We start from the raw sequence: 15,806 nt of genomic DNA, 5'->3' as shown, positions 1-15,806 counted from the left end.
GGGGAGGTGTAAATGTTTAGGGAAAAGGAGTAGAAGTAGTTCTGTTTTCAAATAACCAAGTCACACTAGTTGTACACAGGTTTTTTTGATGAATAAAATTTAGCATTCATTAAAAAAAAAAAAAAAAGGCATTTTCGTGGAATGTAGGTTGCTTGTCGAATTATAAAAATGGGAATTTCATTTCATATGTATTAGCTGCGTATACAATTTAAAATTGATTTGGGATTATTTAACTTAATATCTCAAATCGGCACATGGAGCGCAAAATTTTATTTCATAAATACTTTTATTTTGTTCTGGACGAACTTTCAAAATTCACCGAATAGTTAAATTTCATGAGAATTAGTAAAAGTTTGGGGTCTACTCACGAAGAAGTAAGGGTAAATATGGATGATTCGATGAAGAATTAAGAAAATAAAGTAATAGGAAATTATGAAAATAATTGGGATATTTAGATGAAAATAAAGTAGAGTGGTGAAAATATACAACGAAACAGTAACTTAGAGCAACATTATTGGTTAGTATCTAAAAACAAGTTTCTAAGCAAATTAATATTATTATTTAATACAATTTGTTTATATGATTAAACTTTTTTTTTAAACGTAAAAGATCAATAAGTGAATAATAAGTGAACACTAGATTTTGAGCTACACATCCGTAAAGATATTTTTCATTTTATAAATCTATTTGATTTTAATACAATTTTTTTTTAAATATATATTTTTTTATTTTAGTGTTATATTGTGTAATTCTATAATATTATTGTTTATATTTCTTATTTGAAATTTATTAATATATAGTAATTTATTTAATACATTTTACTTTGTTATTATTTTTATTACTTGCGAATATATTTTCGAGATAGGTAAACAATCTGAAATAATCAAATAGAGAACTTCCTCTAAAATATGTTTTTTTCTTTAATTTATACATTTTGCATATAATATATTTTTAAAATTTATTTATTTACATTATAGAAAATAGATATGTTTAAAATAATTCATATTTACATGTTGTGTTTAAAAAAAATATACTTTAACATATATCATTTTGTTATTTTACAGGATTTATACGTAAAAACACTATTTTTAAAATAATATAGTCCTATTATTTTAATAAATTTTATACATAAAAGCATCTATCAATTTATTTTAGTAAATTTTATTAATATAGGATATTTTTTGGATGTTATGATATTAATTTGTTTTTAATTTTTACAGCATATATAGTTTGTTTTTTCGTGATGCATTTCAAAATGTTATTTTTTATTATCTATGATTTTATCTTTTCTAAAATTTGAAATATTATCAATAGGTTATCATTTTAAATAAATTTTCCAAAACCTGATATTTTTGGAAAGTTGTCATTTAGTTGATAAATCTTGTAGGTTTGTGATTGTCATTTAGAAATTAAGATAAAAAAGAGTTTTTCTTGATAGATAGGGTATGCTTTTAGAATTTTTGATCAATAAGTTGTAATGTTTAAATACATTTTCCAAAACCTACTATTTTGGGAAACTTATCATTTTCCTATAGAAATATTGAGGAATTTGGATTGTGATTAAGAAATTAGGATAACAAAAGTTTTTGTTAATAGATGGGTATGGTTTTATAATTTTTTTATCAATAAGATGTAATGTTTAAATAAATTTTCCAAAACATACTATTTTGGAAACGTTATCATTATTCTAGAGAAATATTGACGATTTTGGATTGTTATTTAGAAATTAGGATAACAAGAGTTTTTGTTGATAAATGGGTATGGTTTTATAATTTTATATCAATAGGTTATCATTTTAAATTAAATTTTCAAAAACCTGCTATTTTTGAAAATTATCATTGAGTCATTATAGATTTGGAATTTTGATTTAGAAATTAAGATAACAAGAGTTTTTGGCTATAGGTGGGTATGATTTTATAATTTTTTTTTATCAATAGGTTATTATTTTAAATTAAAATTTCTAAAATCTGCTATTTTTGGAAAGTTGTCATTTTGTTGATAAATATTTTAGATTTGGGATTGTGTTTTAGAAATTAGGATAACAAGAGCTTTTGTTTATAGAAAGGTAGCTTTTACAATTTTTGATCAGTAAGTTATAATGTTTAAATATATTTTCCAAAACCTACTATTTTGGGAACGATATCATTTTTCTAGAAAAATATTGAGGATTTTGGATTGTTATTTAGAAATTGGAATAACACGAGTTTTTGTAGATAGATGGGTATGGTTTTATAATTTTATATCAATAGGTTATCATTTTAAATTAAATTTTTAAAAATCTGCTATTTTCTGAAAATTATCATTTGTGTAGAGAATTATTATAGATTTGAGATTGTTATTTAGAAATTAGGATAACAAGATTTTTTGTTGATAGATTCGTATGCTTTTGTAATTTTTGATCAACATGTTATATTTTATAAATAAATTTCTAAAAACTGCTATTTTTCAAAATTTATCATTTTCGTAGAGAAATATTGTAGATTTGAGATTGTGATTTAGAAATTAAGATAACAAGAGTTTTTGGCTATAGATGGGTATGGTTTAAGAATTTATAAATAAAATTTCCAAAACCTGCTATTTTTGGAAAATTGTCATTTTGTTGATAAACTATTATAGATTTGAGATTGTGATTTAGAAATTAGGATAACAAGATTTTTTGTTGATAGATAGGTGTGCTTTTAGAGTTCTTGATCAATAAGTTGAAATGTTTAAATAAATTTTCCAAAATCTACTATTTTGGGAAAGTTAAAATTTTTCTATAGAAATATTGTAGATTTTAGATTGTGATTTAGAAATTAGGATAACAAGAGTTTTTGTTGATAAATGGGTATGATTTTATAATTTTTTATTAATAAGGTGTAATGTTTAAATAAAATTTCCAAAACCTACTATTTTGGGAAAGTTATTATTTTTCTAGAGAAAAATTGTAAATTTTGGATTGTGATTTAGAAATTTGGATAACAAGATTTTTTATTGATAGATGAGTATGCTTTTGTAATTTTTGATCAATAGGTTATATTTTATAATTAAAATTTCTAAGAACTGCTAGTTTTAGAAAGTCAGTATTATAGATTTGGGATTATGATTTAAAAATTAAGATAAAAAGAGTTATTTTTATAGATGGGTATGGTTACATAATTTATGTTTTAAAACATAATTTCTCTTAAAAAAAAATAAAAGAACCTAACTAAGAAAAACTTAAATAAACTGATCCAAAAAATAAATCCAACCAAACTGAACACAAACCGAACCGAACCAGACTAACTATGGTTTATTTCAATTGGAAAATACTAAAACTGAACTAACCAAACCGAAGCGAGAAAATAACTGAAGTACCCATCCCTGATTAGCATAACCAAAAAATTGATTAAAGAGAAATTGATATTGATTTAAAGGGACAATTAAAAAGAGGGTTAATGATTAATGTCATGTTACCATTGTAAAATGATTAGTGTATGAATCACCATTATAAAAAATGGAGTCAATCAAATTATAACGTTTTCAGTTAAACGTGTTTTCGAAGTAATAGTATGTATGATTTGGGTAGAACAAAATCTTGATTTAATCAAACTCGCATGAGCTCAACACAATTACACAAAGCCCATCTCTCTTGTTTCTGAGCGAAAGCCCACTGGGTTTCTCTTTCAAAATTGCCTTGTGAAAAAAATATTTATGTAGTTTCCTTTCCTAGTTGATAAGAATTTTATTTTCAATGGTTTCTTCTCCTCCGGATATAAGATAAATAATGAGATTTCATAAATAATGTTATGACCTTTTTTTTTTATGTTACAGTAGTATTCTAATGAAAAATATGTTAGATGCATTTTTGTAAATTATATGTTAGATGCATTTGGACATTGGCAATTTAATCGAGCCCAATGTGTGAAAAGTTGTTTTGACTTTTTTTTTTTTCTTTTTAAAGGGGAAGAAGTTACAGCTGAAGCGTGTGGTTAAAGTGAACGCTGAAATCGCTTCGCTTTACAACTCCTATTCGACATCAGAGGTGATAGACCCTGTAGACAACTCACTGCACACTTTCCAAACCATGGTCACTGATGCAGGCAAGGAGAAGAAGGCTAGCTTGATACTATTGACAAAAATATGCAGAATCAAGCCTCAAATACCAGGTAGTTTTTACTTACTTACATATATTTGTCTGTCTTTCTTTTGCATTAATAATCAGAAGTGTTTATGTATAGGCCTTGGAGATGCAACTGTGTTTTGGGACTTTAATGCTATAGATGACTTCTATAAAACTGATATGCCTGATTGGCCTTTCAATGATGGTGTTGATAACCCGCACCTTTATCAGGTGAGCTACTCTTTGTGATTCTGTTTTTTTTTTTTTATTTAACAAAATGTCTTTCTTGTTAGGTGAAAGAATCTGAGTTGGTAGACAATGAATGGATTTATCTATATGCTGAAGCTGCTTTGTTCTCCGAGTGGCGCTCTGAAATGGTTAGGACACTCTATTTTCTTCAACAAATGATACTGTTTGATTGATTGATTGATGGTGTTTGTGTCTTGTAGAGTGATTATACGCCGTTTAAGATGAAGAAAGTAATGGTATAAACAAAGGAAGATGATGTGGAGGAGTCAAGTACGAAGCTTAAGTCGAGCAATGCAATCTTCTACATGATTTTCAAGGTTCGTGGAGGTCCAGTGTGAAGAGGCATAGTAAGAAAAACAAGTGATGGAAGAACAGGACACATGCGTCTCGAAGCTAGATGTTGGATCGACAAGTCAAACTAATGGTGTTCTTGTTATGACTTGATCTTGCTAATGTTATAAGTTAAGTAAGCGAGTTAGCAATGCTTGTTTCTGTCTACTAGATCTGTCTTCTTTTATTTAAGATAAGCTTTTCATGTTCATTTATAAACTCCAATATATACACTAAAATGAACAGAAGCAAGAAGCAACTTTTTATCACTTTTTAAGTAGAAAACACACTTGCAAAATTCAAACATCTTCCAACATACTTACAATTCTTGTTGGTAACTCTCTCTTACGCCATAGACAAAACCTCCAACTCTGCCCACCAAAGAGGTGATAGTGTCGGTGTAGCATCGCTAGGCGAGATGCCAGTAATCTCCCGTAGCCACCCGGTGACTTCTTTCATCGTAGGTCTCTCTTTCGGGTCGGTTCTGATGCATGACTTGATCACTTCGCCTATATTGTCAATCTTGTCATCATAAGACTCCAATGCTGGATCAACCATATTAGCTAGACTCACTCCTCTCAAGAAATCAACTAGCCCTGTATCTACCGAGTCTGGTTTGTTAACCGAATCCACGAGTTTTCCGGTTATCATTTCGAATAATAGTAAACCAAAGCCGTAAACGTTGTCCTCGGGGTTTAAGTCTGTGTCTTTGTTTGCGTTGCTGCACGTCTCTGTCTCGGACGGACCAAAAGTGAAGTCGGCTAGCTTTACAGCATAGTCTTCAGTGAGGTGGAGAGATGATGAGACGAGGTTTGTGTGGGCTATTGGTGGGTTGAGTTGGTGCATATGGTCAAGGCAGTATGCTAAGCCCATTGTGATTCTTAACCTCATTCCCCAATCCAAGTGTTCTGATTCTTTACCTACAATAAATTAAAAAAAAGATTAGCTTATGTAACCAACATGTGACATTAAGGCTTATGTAAGGTCACTCACTGTGTAGATGTTCAAAGAGTGAACCGTTTGGAGCATATTCAAAGATCAAGATCCTGGTGAAAGGTTCCTTTTCTTCACAGTAGCCAAGAAGGTTCACAAAGTTCTTGTGGTTTATCTTGGATAGCATTTCAATCTAAAAATAATGAAACCAAAAATTATAAGATTGACTATATTGGTCAAAGACATGAAAAGCATAACTATTTCTTTTTTTGTAACACATATAAAAAGTATAACTAATATAACATACCTTCTTCCTGAATTGAATCTCTGTATTTTCTTTCCAGTCATTGGCACAAGTAGTGTCAATAGAAGCAACAGCTATCTCCACTCCACTTGATAGTGTTCCTTTGAAGAGCTTCCCAATGGGGCATGATCCAATGACATTACTGAAGTCTTCACATGCAGCTTCAATCTCTGATCTTTTGAGAGTTGGGATACCTGAGTAAACAAAAACACACATTAGTTGAGAAACATTATGAAGTTAAGTGAACTCACCAAACATAACGTGACAAATGAGAAAGAATATTATTACCAGTTACAAATACTTTCTGAAGTTGTCCGCTAAGACCTGTACGCCAAGGATTCACTGACTTCCCTACTTTATTTTTAAAGTAGAACACACCGGTAGCTACAAGGAGGACGAGAACAACACCGCCCACGCAGGCAAGAACTACAGGAACAACCACTGAAGAAGAAGACGAAGAGGTTCTTGGAGTAGGAGAGTTTTCATGGGGAACAGACGTAGGAGGAGGAGGAGGAGGAGGAGGAGGAGGAGGAGGTGAAGTAGAAGCATCTTGCGTAGGTTCTGGATTCGAAGCTGTTGAAGAATGAGTTGAGACATTTTTATGAGAAGGTTGTGGGGATGATGGTGGTGTGATAGTTGCAGCTGCAGGCATAGCCTCGCGGCTGTTTCTTCTGGAAGGCAAGTTGTCGTATGTTAATGGCTCACGAGGTACAAGTGCTTTCCTGTGAAACCCAACTGCTTTCCTACAGAAAAAGTAGAAAAACAAAAATACGGTTATGTCATTGCAACATGAATTCAGAGCGGTCCTGGCCCAAGCCTAACGAAACATTCCTCTTAGGTCCCAAATTTTTTGAAAAAGTATATATATAGATATGCCCCAAAATTATTTTAGTTCCCCAAATTATTAAAATCTTTACTAAATCGTGTAAGACCCCAAAATCTCAGACCCTCCCCTTTTAAGATCAAAATGATAAATATCTCAACATGTTTAGTGTTGATTCTAGAAGTAAATTAAATATCTGTGGAGCAAGACAGATTGATTCGTTATCAAGATTGATATCTAAGAGATGAGGTTTACTCTGCGATATTATATATCTTTTAGGATTATGAAAATCATTTTTAGTAGACTAAAAAAAGTTAAAGAAAATGAATATTGGATTTTGAGGCTGTATGAATATGGATTTAAAAACTTGTAAATTATTTATTTACATAATCAATATTAAAACCTTATAACGGATATTTACCTCAAAATAGAGTTTTGCTCTCTAAATTTTCTAGATTTTTCTTGTTTGATTAGCGTTTGTTCACAACAATCACTAACGATACTTACTTGTAACTAACAACGGTTTTTTTTTTCTACATAACATACGATACAGAGTGTGTGTGTGTGTGTGAAGTCACTCAAGTTATGGAATGACTAGAGAAACTATAGATCTACCAACCAACCACCAACTACAAGTTCAAGTTGTTGTTATACCAAACAAGATTTGAGATAAATAAACTTACAGAATTGCTGAGTCTTCATCAGACCTTAGATCTTTCTCTAATCTATCTTTATCTAAACCTGAAAACACAAAGCGAAACAGAGAAGGATGAAAACATATTCTCAGGGAACTCGTTCAGACAAAACATGCAAGAAAGCTTCAGGTACCTTCTTCCTTAAGCGAAAAACACGAGCCGAAGCTGAGAAGGACTACAAAAGCCATAAGAGAACGCATCTTTAATATCGACCTAACGGTGGATCTTCGTTTCTCATTCATGGACAGAGTAAGAACGTGAGAGTTGAACAGGATGACGCAAGAAGATGATGGAATCTAGAGTTTATGGATCTGAATATTTTGAGACTAGGAGCAGAGTATCAGAAAAACAGGGAGAAGGTTGACGAAAAGACGGGTTTATGAGAAGATAAGAGAGGAAGGAAGCATAAGACTTTTTCATTTTTGATGGAAAACGCGTTGCACCTTGTTAAGGCTAATAAGGAAACGAATCTATACGTCCAAAAAAAAAAGAGTATTGGTCAACGATAACACATTAACAAGTACTAGTAAACTGAACCGAACCAAAATACAATTATATTACTACTTACTTTTCCAAGACGAAAAAAAATCAAAACCAAACAATTTAAACAAAACCAAATACTAGGTTCGGGAAGAAAAACTAGAAACTCGAACTAAAATACCCACTAAAATATCCGAAATGAGTTCTGTAAAAACATTGGAAATGGTTATATACGAAATATATTAGAACCCGAAATGTTATTAATTAAACATGAACAATTATACACAAAAATGAATGTTAAAGTAACTAAAAGAAACTCAAAATTATTCAATTCAAAAATAAATCTGAAATAGTATCCAAAATAAGTATCTAATACCTAAATAAATTATCAAATCTAAATTTAAGATTTATTTTGATATGATATCTAAAAATACTAAAATATGAAGTATTATTAACTGAATCTAAAATGAATTCAAATCCAAATTGGATTTTCTGCCAAAGTTATATAATATACCTGAATTTGGAGTATTAATTTACTCAACCCAAACATATATAAATTTGAATGAGGTTTTGGAAACAGAATTTGAAAATCTAAAAATCCAATCTAAACCCAAACGGGTACATAACGTCAATGGCTACCAAATGCCAAGACTTATTTTTCTAAATTTCTATCGTCTTTTCATAAAATCAAACTTTTCCAGAAAAAGCCACATTTAATGTTCAACAAATTAGTCTCAAAGAATGTTGTGGTAGAGTAGTAAAAGGGTTCACAAGGGAACTCCCAATTAGCCAGCTGCCATAAAAAAAAAAGACTTGTGGCGTAGCAAATGGTTTCTATCTTCATTTTCTTGTTTTTTTCCTACAAACTTTTATTCGGTTGTAAAATTCAACCAAGGCAAACAAAATAGAAAATGCCACGTAAATTTGGTGTGAAGATATGTTAATAATGATTGAAGTTGAAGGAATGATTTGTCATCTTAATTATGTGGAGGAGAGAAAATTATGACTGGTTCAATGTGGAGGCTGCTTAGCTGTTGCTTTCTTTAGTCTCCCAATTCTTAAAACCATGTGGGATCCTTCCTTGTTTGGGTACTAGTCAGCAAGCAAACCCCACGATTCTTTCTAACTAAATTGCTTTACTTTCATATTATAATGTATTTATTTTTCTCAACATTTTCATGTTCTAATGTTATGAAAATCAATATGAAAATATATTTTATATTATTCTTCCTGAAAAGATGAAGAAAATTTAAAATGGGCTTAACGTCAAACTTTTCGGCTAAGCTGAACAACTTGCTTTTCTTTTGGGCTTGGATATATATTGTCATAGAAAGAAACACTTTGAATACTTGGAACAAATATAGTTATTTTTTCAACTTCAGATGGTAAAGCTTTAAACTTTGAATCCACCAGACTCAGTATAAGATCTCAGATAATAGATTATATGCATCTTTCAAGGGATCAAATCTGATTTAACTCTGGTATACTGATGATTAGCCACACTTCTCATAGCCAAATCTATTCAGGTTTAAACTCAAAAATGTCAAACGCCGCAAAAATAGTCAAATATAAAATCATGAGTAAACCCCTCAACGGGTGAAAAACATGTCTCCACAAAAAGAAGAAACACCACAACCTCTCGGATGTTTTCTACTTTTAAAACAAAAATACTACGAACAGACAGAAAGAAGATTGGTCGGAAAAAACGGTATTACCGGCGAATTCTACTCAATGATTCCGGCACCTTCAATGTCAACTTCACCCATCCCTGTGTCCTCTTCTTCTTCTCCACTTTCTTCATCCCCGCTGATTTCTTCATTGTCCATTCTTAGCTTAGCCATGTGTTCTGTCAGCATCTTATCATCTCTTTCACTCACCTGCCAAACACAAATTTTAAGACTCCACAAATAAAGGAAAGCTAGTTCTTGTAATATGCAACTTGGGATGGTTCAACAACTAAAGAAGAAGATACTCACAGCTCTAGGTGCTTCCTTAACGACGAGCTTGCCTTTGTGTTGATCAATTGTCTCGGTGCAAGCTGCTATGGCTTCCGTTAGAATTTCAATCCCTTGGTCCTGTTTAATTATGTTATTAGTCACTGACAAGATTAAATACAATATATAGCTTCAAAATAAGAGATTGTCTAACCTTGTCAAGAGTCTGAGTAGTAAGGACATAAAGAGGCGGGGCAACCAACTTAATCTTCACAGGACAGTCATCGTTTCCAGCAGCTTCAGCCTTTCTCATGGCCTCCTGAAATTGAAATTACAAGTATGTGTGTGAGAAAATCAAATGAAACCATTGATGTATTCTTTCCATATGTTATAGATAATCAAATAAGAGTTTAGGACCTTGATGTGGACAACTCCGTCAAACTGAAAACATTTCAACTCGATATCAGCACGGATTTTCATCGGTTGTGGTGTCATCCTCCTCCTAATGTTCTTCACAAGAGCATCCTTCACTTCTTCCGTAACAGCAGGTACAACTTTAGTCACCTACAAATAGAAACATCCCAAGATTAGGAACAAAAACTAAAAAAATGAAGCCAGAGAAGAAAGTAATATACCTCCTGCCCATCAGGCCCAACTTCTTTGACCTCACGTGTGAGTGAACCCAACACAGAATCAGGATCAGTCACCAAGATCTTGAAAGCCTGAACAAAACAAAAAAAACAAAAATCTCTATATACTAAATATCTACATGAATACAGCAAAAGCTCAACTCACAAACTCTTACCTCAAAAGCATGACCATGTTTCCGATACAAAGGCCACCCAATGTTCACATACAACTCCTGCAATAGATAAATTCAAATCAATGTACATAACAAGGTAGCTACTTTACACTAGATACATAAGTTTCATAATCAATATCACTAAAGATTCAATTTTTATTTACTCAAATCAATGCAAGCTACTATAATTACACAAAGGTAGCTACTTTACACTAGATACATGAATTTGCATAACCAATATCACTAAAGATTCGATTTTTACTTACTCAAATCAATTTAAGCTACTATGATTATTACACAAAGGTAGCTAAATAATTTGGATAATCATTATCCCTAAAGATTCGATTATTATCCACTCAAACCAATGCAAGCTACTATAATTTACACAAAGGTAGCAACTTTACACTATATACATGAATTTGCATAATCAATATCACTAAAGATTCGATTTTTACTTACTCAAACTCAATGTAAGCTACTATGATTACACAAAGGTACACAGTTTGCACTAAAGATTCGATTTTTAGTTATTCAAATCTATGTAAGCTACTCTGGTTACACAAAGGTAGGAACTTTACATTAAAGATTGGATTTTGAATTACCTCCAAATCGATAGAAAGAGTCTCAGCGACATGACGCATGATAGAATGAACGAGCTTGCTCTTGTTATACCTCTCTTCGCAAGTCTGAATATCTTCCTCGCTGACTCTACGTTTGCTCAGATCAATGTAACCCTTGTCTTTATCCACACGCAGGACCATGACGGGCTCGATTCTCCCGACCTTGATCAAGCTGCTGACACTCCGGATCCGACGGCGGGAGAGCTCGGAGAAGAGGATCATGCCTTCGATGTTGTTGTACTCGAGGAGGGACACGTAGGCTCCCATGTCGGCGATGTTCTTGACTTGGATCATCACAGCCATGTCGACTTCTGGGTACTTGGCTTCGTACATCCGGCACTCTAGACTCGCCATGTCGGTTGATGGGCTTTCGATGGATTAGGGTTTTGAGCGACGGAGCTATCAGGAAGAGAGGAGCGAGAAACGCAGACTAACGTCAGAGATGTGAAGCTAAACGGTGCCGTTGCGGGAAAGCAAGTCAGTTAGGTTTTAGATGGGCCAAAAGTCTGGCGGCCCATATTGTAAAGTTTGGATGGACCTTTTTGCTTTGGGATTAAACCAAAACTTCAATTTCATTTCAGATTGAACCGGTCTTGGAATCAAGCTTGAGAAACTAACACACAAACTAGTTCCAGAAGCATTTGATTGAAATGCCATGTCCCTGAAGATCACACCACAAACATTCAAAAGAAATTAGCACGGATGAATCAACTTCTCAGCGTGCTCTCTTTCTTCCACACTCGATTCCTTAAAGAACCTGATACCAAAAATGCGTATCGGAGCAAGCATACATGGCGTGATACTGATACACATACGAGAGATTGTACTCCACACTACAATACAACAACCACACGATGGATAAACCGTCAGCAACAGATTCTCAAGTACTAAATCTTGTAACTAATCCACCAGAGATAGGGAGGTGAGATCCGAAAACTTACTTGATCTGCTCGTCAGAGTACTTTTGACGACCGAGCGAGACGTGGGAGCTTCTAGGGACGAGATCGAGCTCCTTCTTAACCTCCTCAAACAGCTGGAAAACGACGCCGCTTGGCTCCTTTTGATGCATTTTTTTTTCCATAACTATTTATAAACAATATTAATCACTTTAAATTTTAACATCAGAGCTAAAATGTGAAAAATCACTTTGCATATAATAATATAGATGTGATGGATATTTTAAAAAATTAAAAAAACTAATGTATGATATAGTAGTAACATATAAATCAATTTTGAAAGAGGTCACATGCATGTTTTCATATATACACTAGATTAAAATTTTAGAGGAAATTCTAACTTTACCTTGATATTACTTTTCAAATTTTAGAGGAAATTTTGTTACAGACGACGAGAACTGAGAAGAGGCGATTCACGAGAAGAGAGAATCGAAGAGGAAGAGTTTCACCTAGGTGATTGATCGGAGACTGAAGTGGAAGAAGCTCCGGTGATATCACTGCATCAGGATCCGATTACCGGTGGTGTATTTTCCAGGAAGGTTCGCGGAGGATAGCAGAGGAGAAACGTCCTTGATTCCGCCATGGAAACTCACGAGCAGCAGAAGACGAAGAAACCGTCTTGAGAAGCATTTTTGACCGTTGAGATGCTTTCGCCAGAAAAGTGGACAAGGATGATGAAGAAGAAGACCGATGGAGTGATGATGACGAGGCTGTGGATGATTAAAAAAATTATTATTTTTTCTTTCAAATTTATATAAAATAAGTACTAATTATAATATAATATTTGTTAATTCACGCTACCGAAGAAAAAGAAAAGTTAAAGAGACGAACGACATATTAATATTTGTTATTTATATTTATATTTGGTAACATAATACAATTTATTATGCCACAAACACTAACAATAATTAATAATGTTATGTTTATTCCTCTGATAAAGACGTGTATTATTATAAATATTATTTGAGTTCCAATGTAGATAAAAAAATCAAGGGTAACACATATTATTTTTATGTTTTTGATACATGCATAAGCAAGGCCCCCCCACCTGCGGGCCAATGCATTCACCAATCCCATTCCTTTTTCTGGTACATTCAGCTTTACAATCGTCCTTAGTACAGTCTCCATTTTTCAGTTTGTATTCTATTGTACAAGGAAGTAATTTATGTGGTGGTCCTCCTTTCTGAACAATCGTCATTACTCCTGTTATTATAATAGTTAAAACAAAACTTTAGTCTTCGTATTTAAATAGAAATTAATGTTTTTGGTAAAACATATGCTTAGAGAGTTTTTTTGCATATTTATAGGGAAAAAAACTTAAAGTATGAACATCTTCTTTCTTAATCATTGATTATTTTGGAAAAAATTTCTACACCCAAAGTTATAGAATTCGATATAAATGTTATATCAGTACATAAAATAATATGATATCAGAATAACTTTAATTTTAAATGATTTTTGAATATAATAATAAAATTGTAAATATAAATATCAACCGAACAGAAGAACTGTGACTATGAAGAGACCAATAAGCGAAGGTTGAACATCATTTTTCATCTTAGATAATGAACTAGAGGTGTTTTAAATTTACAAAGAAAGAGAAGTATATTTATAGATGAATAAAAAATTAAAACATATCTAATTTAAGCTATGTATCTTCTAAAATTCCGATATAAAAGGATCTAATTTGACCAAAAATTTTTTTAAAAAATTTTGATTTTTTATAGATAAAAAAGTTGAATTGGTTATTTTTAATGTATTTAAAATATTTCTCGATATATACATAAAAACAACCAATCGTCAAAGCTCTGTGAGGCGCAATATACAAAGTGTGAAGACGACATAGTTATTTTTAATGTATTTAAAATATTTCTCGATATATACATAAAAACAACCAATCGTCAAAGCTCTGCATCACAAAACCTTGAGAAACTAACACACAAGCTAGCTGATACATTGCTAGAGAGCTTCATAGAGTATAACCCCACGAGAGTACGCGAGACCTTAAAATTCCCTTGAAGCCGCTTTAACTGTTCCAGAAGCATTTGATTGAAATGCCATGTCCCTGAAGATCACACCACAAACATTCAAAAGAAATAAGCACGGAGAGCAGGATGAATCAACTTCTCAGCGTGCTCTCTTTCTTCCACACTCGATTCCTTAAAGAACCTGAAACCAAATATGCGTATCGGAGCAAGCATACATGGCGTGATACTGATACACATACGAGAGATTGTACTCCACACTACAATACAACAACCACACGATGGATAAACCGTCAGCAGCAGATTCTCAAGTACTAAATCTTGTAACTAATCCACCAGATTACGAATCCTACTCTCGAAGAGATAGGGAGGTGAGATCCGAAAACTTACTTGATCTGCTCGTCAGAGTACTTTTGACGACCGAGCGAGACGTGGGAGCTTCTAGGGACGAGATCGAGCTCCTTCTTAACCTCCTCAAACAGCTGGAAAACGACGCCGCTTAGCTCCTTTTGATGCATATTTTTTTTTCCATAACTATTTATAGAGTTGATTACATAATGGGACACTTTTTGAGTTTCATTTGCATCCAGGGACACTTCTCACTTGTTGCACACATTCACGGAGATTGAGGAAGCTTTTGGACTATTTTGCCATCTGATAAAATTTATTCAAAGTAGGAGTACAAGGTGATACATGAGCTGAAGGATAAATATGTGGATGTGGACATGAGTTTGTGGACAGATTAATGTTTTTGGTTTTTTTTTTTTGATCAACAATGTTTTTGGTTTCTCTCGACAGAATTTTATTTGTTATTATTTCCTATTATTATATATAAATTTGAAATATAATATATATAATAAATTATATCAAGATTTCTATGTTTTGAGATTCATATGTATATTTTAATTTTTATAAAATTTAAAAATGAGTTAAATGGACACAATATCATGGATAATGTTGTGGACAATGCAATTTGAACACATTCATATTTTAAATTTTATAAAATTTAAACCTGAATTAAGTGGACATAGTATCATGGACAACGTTTTGTGGAAGGTGCAATTTGAAAAATTGTGTTGTGAACCCGTGCAATTTGAAAAATGAGTTATGGATGGCGTGTGTGTGGACGTGTACGTTGGTTCCTATAGGTGATGAGCACATGACCATGATCTACTAAAACAGCTAACCATTTACAACAATAACATTGAAATGAAAAACACCCTGATTTAGTTCTTTTAAAGGATAACAACAACAAATAATTTTATAGTACAACATCGTTCAAAACAACTTAACAACCGATGAAGTTGTTCTTGATACAACAAAACATATTCTGATGAAGTTGTTCCTAGTCTAGGTGTGTGGACAAGGGAGATGTGGACTGAGGAGTTGGGATGGACACGTTGTGGTTTGCAAAACACAAAGAGAACCCACCCAAAGGCGTCCCACGACCACAAACACATGCGTCACCACCGCATCTACGCAAGATCCTCGCCTTCTCATGGGTCCGAGCTTCCACGTACGACCTCATCCGTCACGGCGGAGTAGAAAGGATCAAGACTGACGAGAAACAGTCTAAGGGAACCGCCACCCCTTTCAACAGATCCGCCGATACCA

The 15,806-nt window shown here is 32.8% G+C and overlaps 3 protein-coding genes across 3 annotated transcripts; 1 reads left to right on the top strand and 2 right to left on the bottom strand.

The window, feature by feature from the left end:
- The first annotated feature begins 3,844 nt into the window (after positions 1-3,844).
- LOC125608241 (UPF0725 protein At4g29550-like) lies at positions 3,845-4,572 on the top strand. Its single transcript, XM_048778234.1, has 5 exons — positions 3,845-3,880; positions 3,923-4,127; positions 4,200-4,312; positions 4,375-4,458; positions 4,531-4,572. The coding sequence occupies exons 1-5, from the start codon at positions 3,845-3,847 to the stop codon at positions 4,570-4,572; spliced, it is 480 nt and encodes a 159-aa protein (XP_048634191.1).
- Positions 4,573-4,826: 254 nt separating this feature from the next.
- Positions 4,827-7,907, bottom strand: LOC106447434 (inactive receptor-like serine/threonine-protein kinase At2g40270). The gene is made up of 6 exons (XM_013889351.3): positions 7,549-7,907; positions 7,404-7,461; positions 6,186-6,640; positions 5,901-6,091; positions 5,654-5,786; positions 4,827-5,580 (listed from the first exon to the last, which is right to left on the bottom strand). The coding sequence occupies exons 1-6, from the start codon at positions 7,655-7,657 to the stop codon at positions 5,006-5,008; spliced, it is 1,521 nt and encodes a 506-aa protein (XP_013744805.2). The 5' UTR covers positions 7,658-7,907; the 3' UTR covers positions 4,827-5,005.
- A 1,497-nt stretch (positions 7,908-9,404) lies between these two features.
- Positions 9,405-11,701, bottom strand: LOC106400728 (eukaryotic translation initiation factor 2 subunit alpha homolog). Its single transcript, XM_048778626.1, has 7 exons — positions 11,234-11,701; positions 10,635-10,691; positions 10,465-10,551; positions 10,247-10,393; positions 10,044-10,148; positions 9,872-9,970; positions 9,405-9,772 (listed from the first exon to the last, which is right to left on the bottom strand). Exons 1-7 carry the CDS (start codon positions 11,603-11,605, stop codon positions 9,620-9,622), a joined length of 1,020 nt encoding a protein of 339 aa, XP_048634583.1. The 5' UTR covers positions 11,606-11,701; the 3' UTR covers positions 9,405-9,619.
- Between the last annotated feature and the right edge of the window lie 4,105 nt (positions 11,702-15,806).

This window comes from Brassica napus, chromosome A4 (assembly GCF_020379485.1).
Source record: "Brassica napus cultivar Da-Ae chromosome A4, Da-Ae, whole genome shotgun sequence".
Taxonomy (NCBI): Eukaryota; Viridiplantae; Streptophyta; class Magnoliopsida; order Brassicales; family Brassicaceae; genus Brassica; species Brassica napus.
This window is presented reverse-complemented; position numbering and strand designations above follow the sequence as displayed.

What these genes read in the sequence shown, in the direction of transcription:
- LOC125608241 (XM_048778234.1), top strand. Translation starts at nt 3,845, where the DNA reads ATGCATTTGGACATTGGCAATTTAATCGAGCCCAAT. An exon ending in GCAATTTAATCGAGCCCAAT is followed by an intron (nt 3,881 to 3,922) that starts GTGTGAAAAGTT and finishes TTCTTTTTAAAG; the next exon opens with GGGAAGAAGTTACAGCTGAA. An exon ending in CCGAGTGGCGCTCTGAAATG is followed by an intron (nt 4,459 to 4,530) that starts GTTAGGACACTC and finishes TGTGTCTTGTAG; the next exon opens with AGTGATTATACGCCGTTTAA.
- LOC106447434 (XM_013889351.3), bottom strand. Translation starts at nt 7,657, where the DNA reads ATGAATGAGAAACGAAGATCCACCGTTAGGTCGATATTAAAGATGCGT. An exon ending in TCAGAAAGTATTTGTAACTG is followed by an intron (nt 6,092 to 6,185) that starts GTAATAATATTC and finishes TTGTTTACTCAG; the next exon opens with GTATCCCAACTCTCAAAAGA. An exon ending in AGATTCAATTCAGGAAGAAG is followed by an intron (nt 5,787 to 5,900) that starts GTATGTTATATT and finishes CATTATTTTTAG; the next exon opens with ATTGAAATGCTATCCAAGAT.
- LOC106400728 (XM_048778626.1), bottom strand. Translation starts at nt 11,605, where the DNA reads ATGGCGAGTCTAGAGTGCCGGATGTACGAAGCCAAGTACCCAGAAGTC. An exon ending in CTCTTTCTATCGATTTGGAG is followed by an intron (nt 10,692 to 11,233) that starts GTAATTCAAAAT and finishes TATCTATTGCAG; the next exon opens with GAGTTGTATGTGAACATTGG. An exon ending in TTAAGGAAGCACCTAGAGCT is followed by an intron (nt 9,773 to 9,871) that starts GTGAGTATCTTC and finishes TGTGTTTGGCAG; the next exon opens with GTGAGTGAAAGAGATGATAA.